This window comes from Coturnix japonica, chromosome 1 (assembly GCF_054131305.1).
Source record: "Coturnix japonica strain WE chromosome 1, WE-NBRP24, whole genome shotgun sequence".
Classification (NCBI taxonomy): Eukaryota; Metazoa; Chordata; class Aves; order Galliformes; family Phasianidae; genus Coturnix; species Coturnix japonica.
The window spans coordinates 111,745,986-111,768,698 of record NC_140663.1 but is presented as its reverse complement, the minus strand read 5'-3'; the positions used below and the strand labels follow the sequence as shown (position 1 = coordinate 111,768,698).

The 22,713-nt window shown below is 41.1% G+C and overlaps 1 protein-coding gene across 2 annotated transcripts; it reads left to right on the top strand.

Moving 5' to 3' along the window:
* Positions 1–4,007: 4,007 nt before the first annotated feature.
* ZRSR2 (zinc finger CCCH-type, RNA binding motif and serine/arginine rich 2) lies at positions 4,008–22,646 on the top strand. 2 transcript variants are annotated; one of them, XM_085531507.1, is made up of 11 exons: positions 4,008–4,078; positions 5,685–5,764; positions 5,896–5,992; positions 6,263–6,371; positions 6,684–6,770; positions 8,887–8,925; positions 10,544–10,659; positions 14,411–14,624; positions 16,426–16,481; positions 16,672–16,781; positions 17,412–22,646. In XM_085531507.1, the coding sequence occupies exons 1-11, from the start codon at positions 4,032–4,034 to the stop codon at positions 17,891–17,893; spliced, it is 1,437 nt and encodes a 478-aa protein (XP_085387633.1). In that variant the 5' UTR covers positions 4,008–4,031; the 3' UTR covers positions 17,894–22,646. The 2 variants fall into 2 exon arrangements, with proteins under 2 accessions (XP_085387633.1, XP_085387638.1); XM_085531512.1 differs by having other exon boundaries at positions 6,684–7,212; positions 8,833–8,925.
* Positions 22,647–22,713: the final 67 nt, after the last annotated feature.

Here is a 22,713-nt window from a genome sequence, read left to right as displayed (position 1 = left end):
CCATCTAGGCAGCAAGTCAGGATTATTTCATTCCATTCTGCTGCTGTATCCCCTCCCTTGTAGCCATTCTGATTAATGGCTAGTTCCTAAATTGGAGACTTCTTTAAAATTCCTTTCAGTCAGCCCTTTAGCACAGAGAAGTGTGTCTTGAGACTGCAAACCCAAAAACCTTCAGAAGAATGACTGCCGGTGAGAACACTTTATGTAACTGTGGAACTGAATTTATGGAATACAATGGTCCGTATTTACTACATGAGGTATTTGAACTTTCAGGTAATTGAGAATTTACTGTTTCACTAATTTAATCTTATTTTTAGAAGTCACTGTTAAAGGAAATGATACCCCATTTCAAAAAGTCATTAAATCAAGCTGATTCCTGGATGGCTGTTTACTCACTCTAGACAACCAGCTCAGAGTACAAAACTATTGGATTTGTTATCTGCTTAGATGTGCAATCAATGTCTATGAAAACAAAAAAGTGACGTGCTCGTTCTTAATGATGGCTTAAATTAACATGCAACAAATGGAGACCACTAAAAAACATACAGATGCAGGAAAGACTACCAGATTTTGTAGAGTCTGTAAGCTAAAAAGACGGTGAGCATTATCAGCGTCACGCTAAATTCATTGCTTCAATAAAGAATGTTTGAACTCCATTGTACCTTGGGGGGACATACTGCAGTACATGGGAAAACAGGGGAAAGCAAAGCACTGGTTTCCCACAAGCAAATGAAAATGGTTGCAGTTGGGATGCGTCGTCACTGGAAATCAGGCCTTATAATCACAGGGAGCCAGTGTCAAAGTACACAGTGGGCACAAAGTGCTCAGCAGGAACAGCCTTGGTGTGTACGGCTGGATTCCCTGGCCATGGCCACTGAATTCCACCCAGGATCGTGTATTTCACTGATTTATCATATCAGAGCATATTAGCACAATATAAAAGATGTATATGCCACCTTGTTTTCACTAACAAAACTACACGCACTCATAACTTTCTGCCAAGCCTCTTTTCATCCAGTTTGGCTCGAACTGTAGCGCTACTTGAGTATGCTTGAATTTATTTGCCACTGGTTGATCAGTGAGACACCAATTTGTTTCAACACATGTCAATCTAACACGCTTACAGAATATGCTTTCAACTCAGAATTTTGAGGCTCTTTGATTTTTAGTAGCTTTTCTTTTAAAATAACTTTGTTTTTCCCAACTACTATTGAGCCACATGTGATAGTCATGGAGAATCATAGAATCATTAATGGTGGAAAAGGCCACTAAAACCACCTACTCAAAGCACCATGCCCACTGACCACATTCCTCAGTGCCACATCCACACAGTTCTTGAACACTTCCAGGGACAGTGACCCCACCACCTCCCTGGTCAGCCCGATCCAATAAGTCACCACTCTTTCTGAGAAGAATTTTTTTCCTAATATCCAACCTAAACCTCACCTGGCTCAACTTAAAGCATTTGCCTACAGAATTCTATGCACAGTCATCAATTTAAAAGTATCATTGAATTATTGCAAAGAACTATTTCTCTTCTTGTACTCAGCAAATTCATCTGCTGACTGAAAATAGCAGTATCATTTTTTTCAGTGCTTGTGACCTCCAGAAGTTCTATAGTCTGTACGTGTATATTTAACAGTATACTGTAATTCAGACTCCTAAACAAATTAAGAAAGGACTGAGACTTAAAGACTATCTCATACTGTAAAACAAACCCTTCCATTCTCTCAATCTGATTAGCAATGCACTTTTCTGCTTCTTTCAATGTCTTCAAAATGGAAAAATCCCAGGAAAGTAAAATATTGATAGCTGTCATATAAGTTAATTAACAGCTATGGCCAAACTTACCCTCAGTTTTCAAATTCGACAAATTAACAGTTTTGAACTCTGAGGAAGTTAATCTTTAGTCTTAAATAGTTGTGTTCAACTCTTATGAGGAAAGAGTCAATGTGCTACTGTCAGCATTAGTCACTCATGGAAATCTACCTAGAGAAATGCAGGTCTGGTTGTACAAGAGCTTTGCAGTTCCTTGAGCGCAGTGCTGTGCATCCGCTGAAGATTTCAGAAGCTGGTGAGATGAACATCTACAGGAATGTCAGCAGCATTGAAAAGATCGGTGCTGGCTTTTATAGGTGCAGCCTAAGTCTTGAAATGGGAGCTTTTTGTTAACTTTTGGGGGAACCGAGTGTGGGACGTGGCCCATAATCACTGTTATCACTAAAATATTGGAAAAGTACTCTACAGTATCTTACAATGTTTACAGAGTTTCTGTCAGTGCTCACAGGAGTAGACAGTATCTAGAAAATATTTACCCCTTGATAAGGTAGTGTAGCCATTAGCTAGCAGGCGTGGGAAGGATTTGCCCTCTAGATTTTTCATATATTGCCTTTAAACAGGCACTTTGCAGTGAAAAGCACTGGGACTACCAGAAGGAAGGGGACTGACTCTTTGGCAGGGTCTGTTGTGATAGAACAAGTGGAAATGGTTTTAAACTATAAGAGGGGAGATTCAGATTGGGCAAAAAGAAGTTTTGTTTTACAGTAAGGATGAAGAGGCACTGGCACAAGTTGCCTGGAGAGGTGGTGGATGCCCCATCCCTGAGACACTCAAGGTCAGGCTGGATGGGGCTCTGAGCACCCTGATGGAGCTGTAGGTGTGCCTGTTCATTGTAGGGCTGTTGGACTAGATGGCCTTTTAGTGTCCCTCCTAATTCAAAAGATTCCATGAGTCTATATAACCATACAGTGTATGCATATTTTTCTTTGGGAAACACAGAAGAGCGTGTTCTGTGAACATTCTTTTCCACAGAAATAAACCATATGTGGAGAGGTGTCTGTTCTCCAACTCCAGTATAAAGGCAACAATTACTGGCCAGAAAGCTACATTATTTTGGACACATAAATGGATCTAGCCAATCTGGAACAGCAGTATTTGTTTCTTTCTGACAAAAACACTTTCACTGCACTTAATGAAATGTATGATACTAATGAAAGAAATGGCTGAACTTCTCAATGTTGAGTTAGAAACAGTTTAAAGTTGTTATGACTCTACTAAAATAACGATGAAAAGTTGTAAGTCCTAAATGAAACATGATTGTTTGGAATATGATTTTTACAAAACATTCATGAATGAGTACGGTTCATCAGTTCTAAAATGCACAATACTGCCATCTTCTGTATCTAAAGCTGCAAATTATATCTCGTTTTAACATGTAGATTCTGCACAAGTAAACAGTAAAATAGCACTGTCAAGTCCATTTAAAAAGGCAATGCACAACTTGAAGCATGGTGAAGTACCCACTGGAAGGGTCATTGTCCGAGTATTCCTTGATCGATGGGCAAATAGAGCTGCTGAATACAGTAGCCACAGTAGCTTCGAGCTTCTTCGAAAGGGCTGACAATAGCAGAACTGGGGGAAATTGATCCAAGTTAAAAGAGGGAAGATTTAGGTTGGATGTGAGGGGGAAGTTCTTCACTAGGAGAGTGGTTAGGTCCTGGAACAGGCTGCCCAGGGAGGTTGTGGATGCCCCGTCCTTGGAGGTGTTCAAGACCAGGTTGGACGGGGCCCTGGGCAACCTGATCTAGTAAAGGTGTATGTTTGGTGGCCCTGCCAGGCAGGGGGGTTGGAACTACATGATCCTTGAGGTCCCTTCCAACCCGGGTCATTCTGTGATTCGTTATGAATAATAAGAGATATCATGCTGTTAATGAAGAGTGCAAGAGTTCTGCACTGTCAGGCTTCACCATCAGCAGCTCTATGCAACAGAGCCCCTGGGCACAACACACACAGCTTCACTCAGCACAGCTAGGAAAACGATAGGAGACTCATTGTCCTGGATCGATCTCCTTTCCGTGTGAGCACTTTAATAAGCCGAAACGCAACGCATTGCCTTGCAAGGCACCCTGCCGCACTCCAACAACAGGCTCCATCTCCGCCCTCAATGCCACTAATGGGATCATTCCGGCTACCGGAAGGGATTTTGCGCCCTTCCGCCGCGGACTCACGTGACATCCCGTTGGGAACGCAAGATGGCGGCGCCCATGTTGCTGCCGGAGTCCCCTCTGGGGAAGCTGAGGTAAGGACGGGCTTGCGGCCCGCGCCGGGCTTCCCCATCGCATCGAGGAGGAATGGGAAGAGCACGGGGATCTCTGTGTAGGGCCATGGCCTGATTCCAAAGGAGGCCGCTCGGCTGTGCGGTAGGCCGGATGGAAGCCGCCTCGCGGCCGGGCCTGGGAGTGGCGCAGCTACGTGCCGCCATGGCCGCCCCTCCGCCCCGAGCGCTGGGAATGAACCGGCGGCGCTGCCCGTGATGGGGAACGGGAACGGGGTGCTGCCGGGATGGGATGGGGCCGGAGCTGGGAGTGTGGGGTGGCACCTGAGAGCTGGGCACGACGGGTGTTTTTGTGTCAGGCTTAGGCGTCCGTTTAAGAGGGGGAGACCCTGGTCGTGGGCATTACAGGAGATTCTGGGCTAGTGTGAGCCAAGGCAGAAAGCTGAGCATGTAGTCTTCGAAAGGGCTGACAATAGCAGGACACGGGGAAATGGTTTTAAGTTAAAAGAGGGAAGATTTAGGTTGGATGTCACGGGGAAGTTCTTCACTAGGAGAGTGGTTAGGCCCTGGAACAGGCTGCCCAGGGAGGTTGTGGATGCCCCGTCCTTGGAGGTGTTCAAGGCCAGGTTGGACGGGGCCCTGGGCAACCTGATCTAGTAAAGGTGTATGTTTGGTGGCTCTGCCAGGCAGGGGGGTTGGAACTACATGATCCTTGAGGTCCCTTCCAACCCAGGTCATTCTGTGATGCATCTTTCGGGCACTCAGCTTCCTGGGTAACCACCACAGTGCTATGAGTGGCATGCAGTGTCGTGCAGGTTGTGAAGCTGCAAATAACCATAAGCAGAGGAGTGAGTATTCAGATTTTTGTTTAATTACATGGTCTAAAATTGAGGCTTTTGGTCTGCTGTCACTATTTGGCATGGCAGCGGGAAGAGTTGAAGATCATCCTTGTCATTACCAACTGACTAGAAGTAATGGAGCTAGAAATAAAAAAGGACAGAGAAGAGGTGGCACGAGAAGATTTTTACATATGTGAAAAGATGTTGTGCATAATCACAGAATCACAGAATTGTAGGGGTTGGAAGGGACCTCTAGAGATCATCGAGTCCAACCCCCCTGCCAAAGCAGGCTCCCTACACCACGTCACACAGGCAGGTGTCCAGGTGAGTCTTGAATATCTCCAGAGAAGGAGACTCCACCACCTCCCTGGGCAGCCAGGGAAATGAAAACAAGGTGCTGCTTCCTAGCAGCCACACAGAGCTGTCAGGCAAACTGACACACTAGGCATGAGTGTGGCCAAGATCCCATAGAGGAAAAGAGAGCCTGAGGACTATATGCCCAGGCTGGATGGGGCTTTGAGCAACCTGGTCTAGAGGGAGGTGTCCCTGCCTATAGCAGAGGGATTGGAAATAGATGATCTCAAAGGTCCTTTCCAACCCAAATCCTTCTATGATTCTGTGATCTCTGGCAACTGTTGTGCCATGTCAGACATCCCTGTAGAGTTATATTTCATATAAATATGTTTATTTTGAAATTGTGGAGGCTTATGCTGATGATGCAGTTGAGTGCATGTATGACACTGAAATGTCTTTGTTAGGCTGTGGTAACATAAATAATTTCTCATCTTCAGCCATCAGAAATACAGAGCCATTCTGAAGAAAGAAAAGAGGAAAAAAAAGCGGCAGGCACTTGCCAAATTGAGAGACTCAGGTAAGAGCAAAAAAAATTGTATAGTTCCAGTTGAACTGGTAGTGATTTATTTTAAATAAAGGATATATATATGCATACATTTGATGAATGTAGTGTCCACTTGGATGCATTTTTTCTTTTGTCTTTCTCAGAAGCTACAGAAAAAGATGAATCAGTGTCAGAGGAGGAAGAGGAGGAGCTCGAAGAAGAGGAAGATGAGGAAGAAGAAAAAAAACTTGAGGCAGAAAGGTGAAAAAACTAGAAACCAGCATGTGTCAAATGCATGTTGATGCTTTGAAAAGTAACAATGTATTTTGTATATTAAATAGAATCTTCAGTCTATATTCTGTGTTTCATGGGAGTTCTCTAGAGTGTGAATTTTGATGAATATTTTTATATTATATATTGATAAACTGCGGATAATGCCAAACTAACAAATTTCAGTTATATGCACAGTCACTGCATCTGTTATGGGTAATCATGAACATCTGCCTGAGAGGTATGTGGTTTCATTGGTAGACAAAAACTACACGAGCAGTGGTTGCTGAGAGAAGAAAAGGCTCAAGAAGAGTTCAAGCTTAAGAAAGAAAAAGAAGAGGCTGCAAGAAAACGTCAAGAGGAAGAAGAGGTGATATATAAACTTAGTGTTATATCTGGTAATAGGGAAGATTTAGTAATAACTTTAATATCTTCTGCTCTACTGTACCAAGTTTTGTTGATGTTGATATGGCTAAAAATGTAAGCGCTTTTCTTTATTTCATTCTAGAAGAGCAAAATTTAAAAGATGCTAAAAAACTCATGTAATGGGTTTTTTGGTAAGAGATATGGTATCTTATGATCAAAGAGTCAAAATAAAGTGTGATAGTTTTGAGTTTGATTTCAGTGATTATAAAGTATTTATTTGTTTCCTTGAGTAACTTTTTCATTTTTTATCTTAAAGAGAAAGATCAAAGAAGAATGGGAAGAGCAGCAAAGAAAAGAGAGAGAGGTGGCACAGCAGAAGCAACAGGAGAAGAGAGAAAGAGAGGTGATTCCTGGCAGTGGGAGGATAAACATACTACATATCCTCTTGCATTATATGGTGTACTAGTCAATGCGTGCTGAAAAGGGATTTTATTCTAATTATGAGTGCATGAATCTGTTAATTACTTTTGTTTATTCTAAGTTGCTGAAATTATACTTCACTGTTGAAGAAGATCTAGTAATTCCATTTACCTAAGAAGGACAACTGATTCTAATGCATCTCTATGTACCTTTTTACACCAGGGGCACACCGTGAATGCATTTTCTGGTATTTGTGCTTTTTACATTTTACAGTAAAGATAGTCCTTATTTAATGTCCCAGTTGAACTTGGTGGTGAAGAAAATTCCCAGTGAGGATATAGAGTTATATTTTTGCTGTTCCTTAACAGAGTTCTTAATACAAAGATACATTACAGCTCTTCTTTACCTGAATCATCCAACAGGACGTATCTTTTTTTTTCAGAGCACATTAAATGGACAAAAAAGTTATGCTGAACATGCTAGTAATTTATAACATTTCTTTTAAGTATACATTCTTTTCAAGTTTTAGGAGTTGAATAACTTGGGTGTAAGATGCCATAAAAAATGAGGACTGGCCTATCACCAGTAAAGGGTGGTTGCATCTGTGACATATCAGCTTCTCCATGTTAGGAAAAGATTCAAGTTCAGCACTACTGCTGGGAGGTGTCTTGTAACTACAGCTGAGGAATAGACATGAGCAAATGGTATTGTCTCCTGCATTTAATAGTTGATTGCTTCACTTGTTACGTAATATGATGAAAGAAGAAGAACAGCAGTTGTATTTCCCGTCTGTTTTTCTCTTGTGTTACATGTCCTTTCCTTTACTTGCAGAGTAGGGAGAGAAAGTGATGGTCTCCCCCTTTATTGAAGGTTGAGATGTAGTTCTCTTAGAACTATGACTTGGTAACAGCAGGGTTTTGTGGCCTACCCTTTTCTCATGGCTAAGTTTGCTCAGTCCTCAGTGGCCTAAGTTGGTTTCCTAAACTAGCTGGAAACTGGATTTTTTCTTTTTTTAAAAAAAAAATTCTTTAAAATAATTTGTTTTCTTTCTGTATTACTATGTTACTGGTATAGTGAGCTATGTTGGCTCTAGGAGGGCGCTGACAATCACCCAGAGTGGTCAGCAGGGAGTGGAGCTACATGTTTTGGCAGTGGAAAGTTAGTTCATTGATTTGGCCTCTCTTCAGACCGGAGCTTATTCAAATTTTGACTGATAGAAAAGATGGCTTTTTTTGCTCCTTAGGATGGGAAAATAGTTTCTAGGTTTGTTTGTTGACTTCATGTCCAATTACATTTTTTTCTAACTTTCTGTTCCTCTTTTTTAATTTATTATCTTATTATGCCTAATGAACCTGCTTCGGCAGGGGGGTTGGAACTAGGTGATCTCTAGAGGTCCCTTCCAGCCCCTCTGATTTTGTGATTCTGTGATGTTCCAAATTAGAACAACACCAGTGTATTTTTCTTGTATTGGTAACATCTCAGTGTCTTTGTATTCTTTAAGCTTCCTGGAATAATTTTGTAAGGACTGATTTCTAATTTGTCTTGGAACGTGACTGTTGCATTGCTTAGCCCAGTTAGAGGAAAAGGAAAGAATATTCTCATTGTTTTACTCGTGTTTAAAAGACTAGATACAGCCGAGCTTAATGGGTTTATGAATTCAACCCAACAGAGTTGGGTTTAAGAAAGGCTTACTAAATAACACGCTTTTTATGCTGCATAGAATATTCTAAGTCAAAAAGCTTAGCACAACGATATGACTATGAATTCAGCTGTAATTACATTGAGTCCCAGATGGAAAGGTGAATTTAAGTGTTCAGTAGTTCATTTATAGTTTGGATAAAATGAGAATTTTGAAGCTGTCTAGTGTTTTGATTAGAAAATCATCTACACGAAAGTTTAGTCTGATGTACCGTTTAATGACTTTGTAGCATGTGAAATCCTTCAAAGCAAAAATAAAACTTAGGGTTTTCAAGCAAGCCCCATCAAATATTCACTGTGCATAATCATGGGGTATTGTAAATTAGGTTCTTAACTAAAGAAACCAGATGATTTGCCTGTCCGTGGGGTTTTCACTAGTCCTGTGTTTGCACCATTTATAGGCAGCTGTGCAGAAGATGCTGGATCAAGCTGAAAGCCAGGTATGCTCTGTCTTCTTCAAAAAAGAACTGAAAAATAATTTAATTGCTATTCAGTGTTTGCCATGCAGCGTGTTGTCCATCTGCTGTCAAGAACCCAATGGCTGTAATAAATTTAATGTGTTGTGGTTTGCGTGAGCTGTAAACAATTATTTACTAGATGGAATATAATTAAGTCTATTTCTGAGTGGTTGACGGCAGTGCAGTTGTGCGTGCTCATTCTTGTTCGGGGGATGTGAGTCAAGAATGAACCTGGAAATACTGATGTGTTCTCTATTTTTAAAGAAACAGCAACAACAGAAACTAGTATCAGTGTACTTACGAATTAAATTTCTAAACAAAGCTGCCAGTCCTTCCAAGCTGTGAGACTAACTTGGTTTTTGAGCAGATGGTAGACTCTAAATAAACCAGTCAGCAGCATAGGAAAGCACAGATCCTGAAGAGTAAAAAACAGTCTGGGGAGAAGGTGACTGCTAGAGTGCCTGGAATAGTATGTATTTCACGCTGGCAGTGTGCAGTAAGGGAAATTCATTTGAACCTAAGAGAGTATGAATTTGGTTTTTCATATTTCCTTAGAAGATAACTTGACTTTTTATGCCAGTATATATGGATACACAATTGAGTATTTTGAATAGTCATGTTCTGCTTAAAATTCTGCATAAATCTGAAATTTAAGTTATAACTGAGTGTTACCTATTGAGTGTTGATTGCCACTGACTGCTTTGGAGTAGTATTCAGTTCTGAATTGCATTTAAATGGGTCTTTAGGTACACAGTCTGACTCTTTATTTTCGAATATGAGTAGAAAAATGCTCTGAGCTATTACCTGCCCAGCACTTCAGATGTGTTAACAGCCATTTCAGTAAGGGGATAGACAGAAATGTGGTGAATTAGAGTCTTTGCATGGTATCAGTCACTTCAGAGTTCTGCTGCTTCCATGCTGTTGAAGTGATGGTGCTGTTTTGTTGAGAAGAAATTACGGCTGAAAGTCACAAGTAGAACTGGTTGCAGGATCAATCCTGCTTGTAAATGAACAGTTTTCAGTTGATCTATAATGACTACACGTGTAGTTGGCTACACGGATCTTTTGGCCAAGAAAATGAAAATTTATTTCTCAAAATGTGCTTTATTGATAATCATCTCATGCCTGTACATTGATTATCCCAATCTGGATTATAGAAATCTTCATTTGATTGCCTGAGATGAGCAGTATTGAGGCTTTTAGTTCCAGTACTGTGAATTTAATTGTTTTTAATTCTGGTTACAGAATTACAGGTTACTTTTATATGAGCGTTTCCTAACTGCATAAAAAGTGATAGCGATAAAATTACTGAGCTTTGAGCTGTTGCAAAGGCAGGCAAGTAAGTAGTCCTGTATTTTTATCTGCCAGATGTAAAAAGTGCTGCTCAGTGTATACTGGCATGAAGTACCAGACAGGCTTATCTGAATGGGAAGAGCCTGTCAAAATATTCATTATTCTTGTGGATTCCAAATGAAATAGTTGACCAAGGAGCGAATTATTACTACAGTTCTTTGGGTTATAAAATCTTAAGAAACTTTGTTTAGCAGAAGAAAACATTTCATAATTTTGTTTCAATGTTTTTGTTTTTTGTTTTCCACAGCTGGAGAATGGTGTGACCTGGCATAACCCAGAGCCCCCGGAGAACATAGGAACAGAGAAGGATAGAGCAAATTGCCCATTCTATATCAAAACAGGTTCCTGCCGATTTGGAGACAGGTAATCAATTGAATATTACCAGCACATGAATTTTTTTGAGTGGTGGAAGGCAGCTTCATTAACTTGTGAGCAAACTGAAAAGAATCTTGATCTTGCTTTATAAAGGATGCCTTTTCTGTGAGGCACTTGTCTCTAGGGTAAGCACATTCCATGCCAAAGCAAGGGATTGCCTCAGCAGTTGAGGGAGCCATTAACCTTCCTCTATTGGCAGCACTCTTATGTGGTGAGGGTGGAGCTGGGAGAAGTGGGGTCACCCCCCCCATGGATACAAAAGGGGTGATCAACTTAGAAAGTACAACCAAGGACTCAAGTCATGACTGGTGCCACTAAAAACAGGCGAAGGAGATTCTTTGCTGCGAGGCACTGAGGCATCCATCTACCACCTGGATTACCTCTCTAGAGAGGTTTGCTGCTTTCTGGGAACCACATCTGGGACATCAAGAAGAAGATAATAGATACTATAAAGTCGATTGACTGCTACCACCTGCTCGTCTTTCAAGCTGGGTTGCATGAGGCTGTGATCAGGAAATTAAAAAAATATCAAAGAAGACGTTATGTCAGTTGGAATGATATTGAAGGGATGAGGAGTGCAGGTAGTGTTCTCCTTAGTCCTGCCAGATGGAGACTGGGATCTGGGAGAAGGTCTCCACCTTCTGGAGAATGGATCAGTTGAATGACTGGCTGCATGGATGGTGTCACTCTGAAGGCTATGGGTTCCATGACCTTGGACACACCTTTGACAAACCACAAATGTTGATATGAGACAGGACACAGCTGGCCAGGAGGGGCAAGAATATACCTGGTAACAGTCTGGCTGGGTTCATCACCAGGGCTTTAAACTAGTGCTATGGGAGTGGGTGTACTACTGAGTGACAGATAGCCAGGGAACACTGTTACTTTAGGAAGCAGTGGGGGAAGACCTCGGATTTGACCAAGGTGTTTGTGGGAGGGGTCCTCTAGGAAGGTAATGTGTCTGAAAGCCCAACCAAAGTGCCTCTATACCAGTGCATGCAGCATAGGAAGTAAGCAACTGGATGATATGCATCCCATAGTTCTAAGGATGCTGGCTGATGTGGTTGCTGAGCCACTCCATCATATTTGAAAAGGCATGGCAGTAGTCAGAGTCCCTGGTGACTGGAAAAAGGGAAACATCACTCCCATTTATAAGAGGAGGAAGGAGGACCCAGGGAACTACAGGTTGTTGAGCTTCACCTCTATGCCTGGGAAGATCATGGAACAGATCCTCCTGGAAGACATGTTAAAGCACATGAGCAAGTGATTCAAGACAGCCAGCTTGGCTTCACCAAGGGAAGGTTGTGCCTGACCAATCTGGTGACCTTCTGTGATGGAGTAATGGCATTGGTGGACAAAGTGAAGGCAACTGATGTCATCTACTTTAACTTGTACAAGACCTTTGACATGGTCCTTCACCACGTCATTATCTCTAAATTGAAGAGATATAGATTTGAAAGGTGGACTGTTTGCTGGATAAGGAATTTTTGCTGCAAGGTTGCAGACAGGGTTGTGGTCAATGGTTCTGTGTCCAGGTGGAGGCTGGTGACGAGTGGTGTCCCACAGGCATCTGTGTTGGGACTGGTACTCTTTAACATTTTGATCAATCACATAGATGATGGGATCAACTGCACCCTCAGCAGGATTGCTTATGACACCAAGCTGGGCAGTACCATTGATACAGCAGGAGGAAGAGATGCCACCTGGAAGGACCTTGATGCACTTGGAAGGTGGGCCAAATGATGTTCAACAAAGTGAAGTGCAAAGTTTTGCACCTGGGTCAGAGTAATCCCAGGGATGTATACAGACTGGGAGAAGAACTTGAGTGAAGCCCTGTGGAGGAGGACATAGCTATCTGCTAGATGCAAAATTTAGTATCAGCCAGTAGTGTGCACTTGCAGCCCAGAAGGCCAACAGTATCCTGGGCTGTATTAGAAGAGGGGTGGCCAGCAGGGAGAGGGAGGTGATTGTTCCCCTCTGAATTTCTGAGTCCCCTTCTGGAATACTGTGTCCAGGTCTGGGACCCCCATCACATAAAGGATGTGGAACTCTTGGAGAGGGTCTAGAAGAGGGCCACAAAGATGACCAGGAGGCTGGAGGACCTCCTATGAAGACAGACTGAAGGAGCTGGATGTACTCAGTGGAGAAAAGAAGGCTGCGGGGAGACCTCACTATGGCCTTCTTGTATTTAAGGACAGATTATAAACAGGAAGGAAATATACTTTTTGCACAGGTAGATAGTGATGGGACAAGGAGGAATGGTTTTAAACTGAAGGAGAGAAGATTTACATAAGATCTCGGGGAAGTTTTACTAGAGTGGCGAGGTGCTGGAATTTGTTGCCCAGAGAGGTTGTGGATGCCTCATCCCTGGAGGTGTTCAAGGCCAGGTTGGTTGGGGCTTTGGGTAGCTTGATCTAGTGCTTGATCTAGCAGTTGGGAACCCTGACGGTGGCGAGGGGATTGGAACTTGATGAGGTCTCTTCCAACCCAAGCCATTCTATGATTTTATGATAAATTACTTCTATTTATTTGGGTGGGTTTCTGTTTTTCATGATGGAACTAGACAAAACCATTGCCTGGCTGGAATTGAAGCAATGTTACAGTTGATACTGTAATACATGTAATACAATGCTGTTGATACTGATGATACATTCTGGTTCTGTTGGTTAAAGTGATTTCTACTTTAGCTCTGGCTAATGTATTTGGGCAGAATACAATTGATTTCTGCTTTTAGTGAAAGCCTGGCGTGTCAGATGGTGTTTTTCATCTTGATTAGCTTACATATGCTGCATCTTTGAAAAATAAAATAAAAGCATGTAGACTCCAGAATTCTCTTCTTTGTCTACTGTTAAATCTGTGATACTTTCATTCTTGATTCCTGTATATTACTGTGGGTGCTTTGTATTGGAAATGTGGTAAAAGGCAAGAACACAGAAGGACAATAAGGTGATCAAAAATGAAGAACAGCTTTGGCAGGAGGAGTGGCTAACTAGCCTAGACATTTCACTTTCAAAGAGATAATGGAAGAAGGCTCTAATAAATAGACATTTTGTTTGAACATGAGTCAGCAGGACTGCAATTGCTGGTTTCAAGACTTGGGGTCTCCCCCCCAGTTTCTCTGTTGCTTTGCCACTGCTAAATATGAGAGTAGACTAGTCTTGACAGTCGTTCTGATCACATCATAGAAAGGAGAAGCATGCTGGGGAGCATCTGATCCACTTATCTGTGAGGTGTTTGAAACAGCAATCATAAAGCATGCTGAAGTAAACATGGAGTCTACCATCCATGATCTTAGCGAATCTAAAGGTCTGTGGGGGAGAACTGAATTTCAGCATGGGAGGGAGGTAGCCTGAAGATGATGCACAGTGAGGGAGATCCAGTACTTATGTAGCTGCCAAGAAGATGCAGACTTTAGATAGGGCTTGTTTGTAGTAAGCTCTCTGAGTGGAAAAAGTCAGTCTCATCCAGCTATGAGTCTAGACATGCCTTTGTTTTGGCACCCCTCTCACCTCTTCACAATCTCTTCTTCCCCATGTGTTGAGAACACCACCAGTAAAAGTCTTCCCTCCTAAATAAATTTTGAAATAATAATTTCAAAAACTTGAAATACATTGATATTCTGCTAGTTAATGTTTATTTTTGTACTAACTCTTTCAAAATGGTGAGTGTTCGAAGTTTCAACAAGTGCATCTTCTGTCAAAAGTGCAAATATTTTTCTTCCTTCTCTACTATCATCCAGGTGTTCCCGTAAGCATAACTATCCTACATCTAGTAAGACACTGCTTGTGCGAGGGATGTTCATTACTTTTGGCATGGAGCAGTGTCGACGGGATGACTATGACACCGATGCAAGTCTCGAGTACAGTGACGAGGAGACCTATCAACAGTTCCTAGAGTTCTACGAGGACGTGCTCCCTGAGTTTCAGAATGTGGGGAAGGTTGTTCAATTCAAGGTATGCATACAAGTGTAACAGCTTGTAAATTCTGAACACATACCGCATCAGCTGTGTTTTACTAGCCTTTAGAGAATTCTGTGCAGTATGGTCTAGGTAAATCCCATGTACTTCAGAGGATCTATATTGTGTCTGCTCTCAACTGTACATCTTTCATGACACCTGTAAACTTCTCAGTGCTTCTGCAGAGCATTCTGGGTGAGTCTTCTCTCCCATTCTCTTGAGTTGTTATAAAAGCTTGTGCTTTTATACTGACAGATATTCATACAGAATAAGAGTCCATGTAACTCATAATCCCTTCTGTATTTAGCCTGTGATAAGCCCAGGGGGCCCGTGAATTAAGACCGTTACATGATGTAAAGATGTACGGGCTGTTATTGCTACTTATCGTCACTGTGCAACTTAGAACTATGCTGAAGGAAAGATGATAACTTATTTGGAGTATGCGCCCAAGCAGTGTCATTGTAGAACTGAAGCGATAAACTCAACAATGAAGTTAAAAGGTAGTATATACTTCAGTAGCAAGAATTACTTTGAACTGGCCATCTTGTAAAGATGCTATTTAAATGGTGTTGAGGTTTGTCATCCACCCTTAATTTCTGCATCTGGTTTCTGGATACATACATACATACATATTTTCCCTTTATAAAGATTATAATTTCTAATGAGGAAAAATGAGTGACGTGTAAGTATAGACCTCAAGATGAACGATGCCTTGTTGCACTAAAATGTACAGCTCGGATGGTAGAATCTCCTTGTAACAGAAGTTAGCGAAGCATCCCTTTTTGCTTGCCATTGCCAAGTGATTTTCTGTAGTGACCAGGAGGCATGAAGTGCCTTTTCTCTTTTTGTTTCCCTGTATTGACAACTGCCTCAGGACAGAGATTATACTAGCATCTCAAGCAAGAGGAAAGTTAAGTAAAATCAGTGAATTCTCAGTCACCTTTCTAAGAAACCTTCACTTATTTGGATGAGAATCCACTCCCACGTCCCCATACTTTGACTCAAGGGTCAAAGTCTTACCATCAAACTCACATCCTTAAGGTAGTAGTATCTTGGTTGTGTTACATGCAGCTATCTGCTGCGTTGCATGTATTTGGGTCCTTGTAGCTAATCATGAGGTAAGAGCTTCTAGTCAAGGCTTTCTTAGCATCTGAAGCAATTGTGCAACTCTAATTTGATTTTTTGGAGGTGTTCTTGTTTTATTAGAGGTGCTTAGAAATTATGTGTTGACAGCCAGAATCTCAACTGTGGTTGAGTCTCTGCTACCATTTACACTCATGTAACGCACATCCCTCTTTCAACTGACTTCCATTTCCAACATGGCCTAAGGTTTTATTCTTACTGTTTTTTCTGGGAAGCTAGTCCAGAATCTGGCAGGTCTTGACAAGACACGCTTCTTCTTTTTTCCCACCCAAACATGCCTATCGCTATGTCGTTCTTACTTGTTCTTGCACTGACATTGTTACTTATCTTGAATAGGATGACTGTATTTGATTTTTGTGGAGTAGGGTTGACCCAGACTTCAGTGTAAGACAACTGAGTACAAGCTGCCTTGTAGGCTGGAACAGAGGTCACGGTGTCAATCAGAGCAAAATGCTGGAAACATACAAAAATAAAGCAGAAGATCTTTTTGTTTTCTAAACCTTGTATTTTACTAAAACTGTGTTCAGAAGAAACTAATGTGCAAGTTCACGCTGATGTGCTGTCATAAATTGGAATGGCTGCCAATTCAACGCGTGTGAGTTGCTGTATAGCATGAGCCTTCCACTGCCCTAATGTAATGTTTCAATCTCCTTAGGTCAGCTGCAACTATGAGCCTCACCTACGAGGAAATGTGTACGTCCAGTATCAGACGTGAGTATTCAGTCTTACCAAGTTGCAGAACTAAACTGCAGAGTCCAGTAATGAAAACGGTGTAATCCAAATGATTTATTCTCATACTGTAATGAGATCTTAAAACTGGGAAATAACATCCGAAACGATTGTACAGCAATAACACTGCATGTTTGGTTATGTGGGTTGTTGTTTTTTTTCCTTTTTAAAGGGAAAAGGACTGTCAGGCAGCTCTTGCTCTATTCAGTGGCCGATGGTACGCAGGCCGGCAGCTTCATTGTGAATTTTGTCCTGTGACAAGGTGGAAGACTGCAATTTGTGGTGAGTTGCATAAACACTCAGGAAATAGAACGTGTGTTATTGAAAGTTTGCTTAGAAGTGAAAAAAACAGGAGTTAAGTGGTTGCTTTGATTCACCCACTGCTTCAGTTCACGTTAATTTCTTTTTCAAAGACAAATATACTTATTTGCTTGTGTAGATTTAGGAAGGAAAGGGAATATCTCTGTCATATGACGTATGCGTTCATATCATCCTGGTAGATTTGCCATGTACTGGAAAATTTGGGTCCCAGCTTTCAGAATAATAACAGTCATAAGGTGGAAGTGCAGAAAATAGCAATTTATCTCTTTCAAAAGCAACAATAGTGTCTCAACCATCAGCAGTTATTATTGCACTTGACTTCGCTCCATGTACATTCTTTGACAGCTTAGGCTAATAAAAGTATTTATAAAATTGTTTTAAGCTAAAGCATAAAAAGCCATCTTAAACATATGTTAAAAAGTTAATTCCAAGAAAAGTACACATAGAAGTAATCTTGGGTAAAATAGGTGCTCATGTACATGTTTTTCTGTTCATAGAAGCAAAATTCAGTTCAATGAGTTTCTTTCCATTAAGTACATAATGCAGTTTTAACAGGTCTGGTTCATAAAAAGCACCCCATATCTGTTGCAGGCTTATTTGAAAGGCAGAAGTGTCCAAGAGGGAAACACTGCAACTTTCTTCATGTATTCAAAAATCCAAACAATGAGTTCTGGGAGGCCAATAGAGACATACGTGTTTCTCCAGAACGGACTAATCAGTTATCTAAAAACTCTGAAAGGAGAAACAGATCGAGCCATCGTGATGACTACTATGGCCGATCAAGGAGAAGGGGCAGTCCAAGCCCAGATCATTCTTACCGGAGAAATGGGGAATCTGAGAGAAAAAAGAATCGCCGCAAAAGCAAGAAAAGGCGCCGGTCTGGCAGGTCAAGAAGTCGAGAAAGGAGGAGGTCACGCAGCAGAGGGAGAAAGAGGAGAGGACGCAGTCGCAGCAGAAGTTACAGTCGAACACGCAGTCGGAGCAGAAGTCGGAGTTCCTCTCGATCCAGGAGTAGGGGCAAAAAGAGGTCAAGCAGCAGAGGAAGAAACAGTGAAACTCCCAAAACAAAGTGAGAAATAATTTTAAGAAATTGCTAACTGATCAAAATGTAGAGCTGACAAAGAAACCTTTCCAATAGGGCACCAGATACATTTGAGTTACAAATAAAGTGTTCTTGCACATTAAAACGTTTCTTCCTAATAAAGGACCCTAGTTTACTGTGTGCTAAGCTTCAGAAAATTAAAAGTCCTATATAAGGTGTAAATGTCAAGTACTCTAGCTACTCTGTCCCTCTGAACTACTGCAACATTTGGATGCATACTGAGTACAAAATAGAAAGAAGTAAAGCTTTTTTGGTATATGCTTATGCCCGTGTTATGTGTGTGTTAAGTGTTTACTGTCCCTGTAAGGAGTTAGTACAGAACAGCTAGTGTGCTGTAAATCCGCACAACAGCATACTGCAAACTGAAGTCTGTGTAAAACAGAGCCATTTATGTTTACCAAATGTTTATGGGAATTTTCTTTCTAGACAAAGTAATATAATCATCTTATGCTTGGAGAAAAGGGATCTAAAAAGACTTCACAGTTTGATTGTACAATAGTTGCCCAGTAGGAGCTTTGTGGTCGTAAGTGTTGGATTTTTCTCTCCCATGACTGAGCTGCTGAGCTAATTGCCTGTAGGGATTGCAGTAGACTAAAACCAAGTAGGAAGAACAGAAAAAATAAACAATCAACTTATTCAGTACCTTAATCCCCAAGTAAGAGAGGAGACCACACACTTGTAATCCTGGAGTGAAAACAGAAAATAGTTTTCATACCTCTTAGTTGCATGCCATTTGTAGTTGGAAACCTCCTGCTTAACCTGTGGTGGAGCGGTAGGGAGAGTATAAATCTGGTCACTAAACATGCAAATGAAGTTGTAAAGGCTCAAGATGACTGCAGAGATGTTGCAGAGTGGCTAAAGAAACTGAAAGGTTTATACCTGAAATAATACTTCAGGGTTTGTTTGTTTTTTTTTCCTGAGATGAGGACTTTTTTTTTGAAGCCCTTTCAGGCTTGTATTACAAGCAGTTTAAGGCACCCTACTGCCACTGCAAAGAGTGGGGTACATAAAAATGAAGTTATTACAATGAAGCTTTCTTGAAATGACAGCTGTGTTAGCAAAGTACTTGCAATTAGCACAGTCCTTATAAATATTTCTCTTTTAAATGAAAGATTTAAGCTGTTAAATGGACTCGGTTTATCAGGTATTTAACTTAGGCACTTATGGCATCTGTGTGTTTGTGGAGAGAGCAGTTTGTGGTATGTAAGGTGCAGCTGCCCTGATCTGTGTGCAGATACCTCCCTCTCTTCAGCCTCTCTAGAGAATTTGGGATTCCTGCCTTCAAGGAGGTAGCTCTAAGTTGTTAGAAGCCCAAAGCAAATGTGAAATGCTTTCAAATAGATATTTGTTATGATTCAATAATACAGCGTAAAGTCCCACCAAAAATCTGGACTTCCAAACTCACTATAGCATTTCTCACAGCATTCTTTTTTTTCCCAGGACAGTTGAGAGCAGATGAACATTGCTCCTGGTTACAATATATATATTGTAATATATAAATTATTATATATTACAAATTGTTATTGTAATATAAAATTATTTTTCTTAATGCATATAGCACCCAGCATGCTGATGATACCTTTTCTTCTTTCATGTTTAACTGTTGTCCACTATGGAGTCATACAACAAAAGCGCTATATATTGTTGTTCAGTTCAAACCCAGCTTTCACTATATATTGTCATAACTGTAGACAGAACGGTAGCTTAGTTAATTTGATTTAGATGTTTTAGTTATTAACAGATGTAGGAACTGTAATTCAATGGCATAACTTTTGAAATAAGGGTAATTTCACTCGAAAGGCGTATTTCAATGGACAGCACTAAGTTTCAAACTATATGGGAGAAATTTGCGACAACCGGTTTTTTATAATGTATCTTTTCTGACTACACCATGCAGATCTTCCCTGAGTTTTCTATTTTTTTCATGGATGCTCGTTTGTCTAGTTGGGGTACTTATGCAGAGTACAGCAAACTCATGCAGCTAAACTGTCATTTTACTGCTTGCTGAGATGCATCGCTAACAGGCCAGTAAGATCCTCACGCCACTGGCGCTGCCTTGCTTCCTGCAACTGGCATTCTAAAACACACGCTCTAGTGTGTTGTATAGCCCATGCCATGCAGCAGGCTGCTGCTGAGGGTTATCTGAAGGAAATAAACTACTAAGCTTGACCAGAAGTTAAGGCGGGTGTGGTGGGATGCTGATTTTGTGATATCTGTGACAAGCCGGGTGAAATAAGTGAAGCTGACCTCTGTAGGATTAGAAACTATGCGCCAACTAAGACCCACGTGAGAATTCCAAGGCTTCTTCTCCCCACATTTTTGTAATGGGATCTGGGAAGTTGAGCGGCTGTATTTAAAAAAAAAAAGGTTCTTATAATATTAATAATAAAACTTGCTCAGAGATGCATGTAAAATTTAAATGTACCTTATTTCTGCTACTCTGATGGTCAAACCTTCAGCTTTTTTTCTTGATATCTGGATCCAAACTCCCTGGCTGTACTTGTGTGCTGTAGGACTGATAGCTGTAACTGTTCAGTTTCACATGCTGTCTGCTTATTGCACTGAAACAAATGCTTTAGATCTGACATTTTGCTTGCTTTTGTTAGCATGAAACCTGGAATTCAACCAGTTTTCAGACGTTAAGAGTTCATATAGTTCAATGTTGTTTCCATACTTCATAATCTTAAGTAGTGTCGTATGCATGGTTTTGTTTCCTTATTAGCTAAGTGAGCTATTTACTCTGAACTAAAATTCCTAAACGTTAAGCTTCTTTCTCCAAAGGAGAAAAGCCCGAAACAATGCAGGATGGATTTAGATTTGCAAGGAATAGCTTGTTCTCACTTTGTGCTATTCTGCGTAATCCACATAGAAGGTCTACATAAAGTGCATTAACAGTTGTCAAGCTTTATTTGTGCTTTTTTTTTTTATTTTATTTTTTGAATGACTGCTTAAAGCAGCTGCTTTCAAACTTTATTATGAAGTTTGTAAATATCACTAAAGTGCTTTGGATTGATGATGAAAGCATTATTTACACAAGAGCTGCAAGAAGGGGGTTAGAGCAGCAGCTGGGCCCTCCTGCCAGGGCCTGACAGTTGAGGAGGTCAGGATGGGTAACGGGTGCTGCTCTGACCATTCTCCTATGGAAGAAGTAAGGTACCTGAGCAGGAACTTGAATGTGGAAGTCCAGCTACTTCATAAAATCATCCAACTCCAGGTGCTTACCCCAAAATGTTTCAAGACAGTAAGACAGCAGGTGTCCTGCAGCAGAAGGGAATGCTGCAAAAAGGGAGAAGGAGCTCCCTTAAGCACCAGCAGCATGAATACGTGGTGGCACACAGGCACCTGGGAAGGCAGCATACCTTCAGGTTTGTGCTGGTGACTGCTTTGAAGTCTTTTCCCTTCCCATCATGGTTGCCATGCTTGCTGAGTAGCCATCATCACACAGGTGTCAGGAGGACTCACCCACGCTCACAGGATGAATGGAAGGCATCCATTTTCATGAAGAGGCAACAAGCACAGACAAAGGTTTTTCCCTTGCTCATGTAAACGGACAGTCTGAAATGTATTCTAAGTAAGTAACTTCTTCAGCATTACATCATCCTTCAGCAGGATGTCTTTCTCGGATTCAGCTGCGCATTACCACATTCAGTGTATTTATATACCTGTACCAGTAGCAGCATCCTTAGGATGAGCAAAGTAATGGCTTTCAGAAGAAATGCAAGAGCCTGCTCAGAGATGTTCTTACTTCCTGCCCTGAATCAGCACTTCTTACAAAATGTGAAAGGCTATGCTAGTCAAAAAATTAAATGATATAAGGAAGTAAATTACACTTATAAAAAGCGCCACTGATTTTGCTTTCACTGTAAGCTTGCTGTAATTAAAATAACTCCCTGTTACTCCATCCATCCTTTTATTCCGCTCTGATGCATCAGCTGAGCACAGCATCTGTCACCGACATGTAAATAAATAAATAAAAGGTAACTTTGAAAATTACGGTTCAGAAAACTATGAGACAGATTGGAAGGCAAGTTGTACAGGCACAGCCCATGAACACGGTAAGCTGGCAAAGGCAGCCGCAGCGTGACCATCGCTACGGCGTTGACTCAGAAGGAATAGCAGACAGTTAGGAAGGTCTCTTCAACAAAGATTCCACGATTACACTGAAGACATTCAAGACAACAATCCTTTACCTAAACAATCTAGAAACTACCAGATGCTTTTCACTTCTCATTATGCTCTTCTCCTGCTAGGACAGGAAATTCAAGACACAAAACTTCACTTTCACATTAGGTTGAGGAAATGCTCTAGCACACTAAGCTTTCCCCATGCTTTTGCTGGTAATATCAAGGAGTTCAGTTCTTTTAGAAAGCTGGAAATTTCCAGCCAAGAGAAATCTGGGGCTGAACTGAGGATTCTAACATTGTGAAGGTAATTCCACTTGAGGAGCTGGCTAGCGATTTTGTATCATCTAGAACCCTCTCTCAATCAGTATGTGGTTTGATTTCAAATGAAATGGGACTATGGCATCACTTTACCATCCTTTCTAATAAATTCCATGTTCAGTGTGATAAGCCTTCCAAAGAACTTGCTAATTTATTGCTTTCTGTAGAATTTAAATGGCTGTAAATAACTAATCTTGGACACAGTATTCTCGCACATTTTTTAATAAAGTGCTCCAGAGCAAGTTAAGCACTGTAATAAATTTCCCCTCTTTTTTTGAACTAGCAATGAGTAGCCTTCTTTTTTTTTTTTCCCCTCTGCAGAAAATCCGAACTAATTACATATAAGCAC

Bases quoted from the DNA above. Each gene is read 5' to 3' on its own strand.
- ZRSR2 (XM_085531507.1), top strand. From the start codon at position 4,032: ATGGCGGCGCCCATGTTGCTGCCGGAGTCCCCTCTGGGGAAGCTGAG. The intron at 4,079-5,684 runs GTAAGGACGGGC...TCTCATCTTCAG, and splicing joins TCCCCTCTGGGGAAGCTGAG to CCATCAGAAATACAGAGCCA. The intron at 16,782-17,411 runs GTGAGTTGCATA...TATCTGTTGCAG, and splicing joins GTGGAAGACTGCAATTTGTG to GCTTATTTGAAAGGCAGAAG.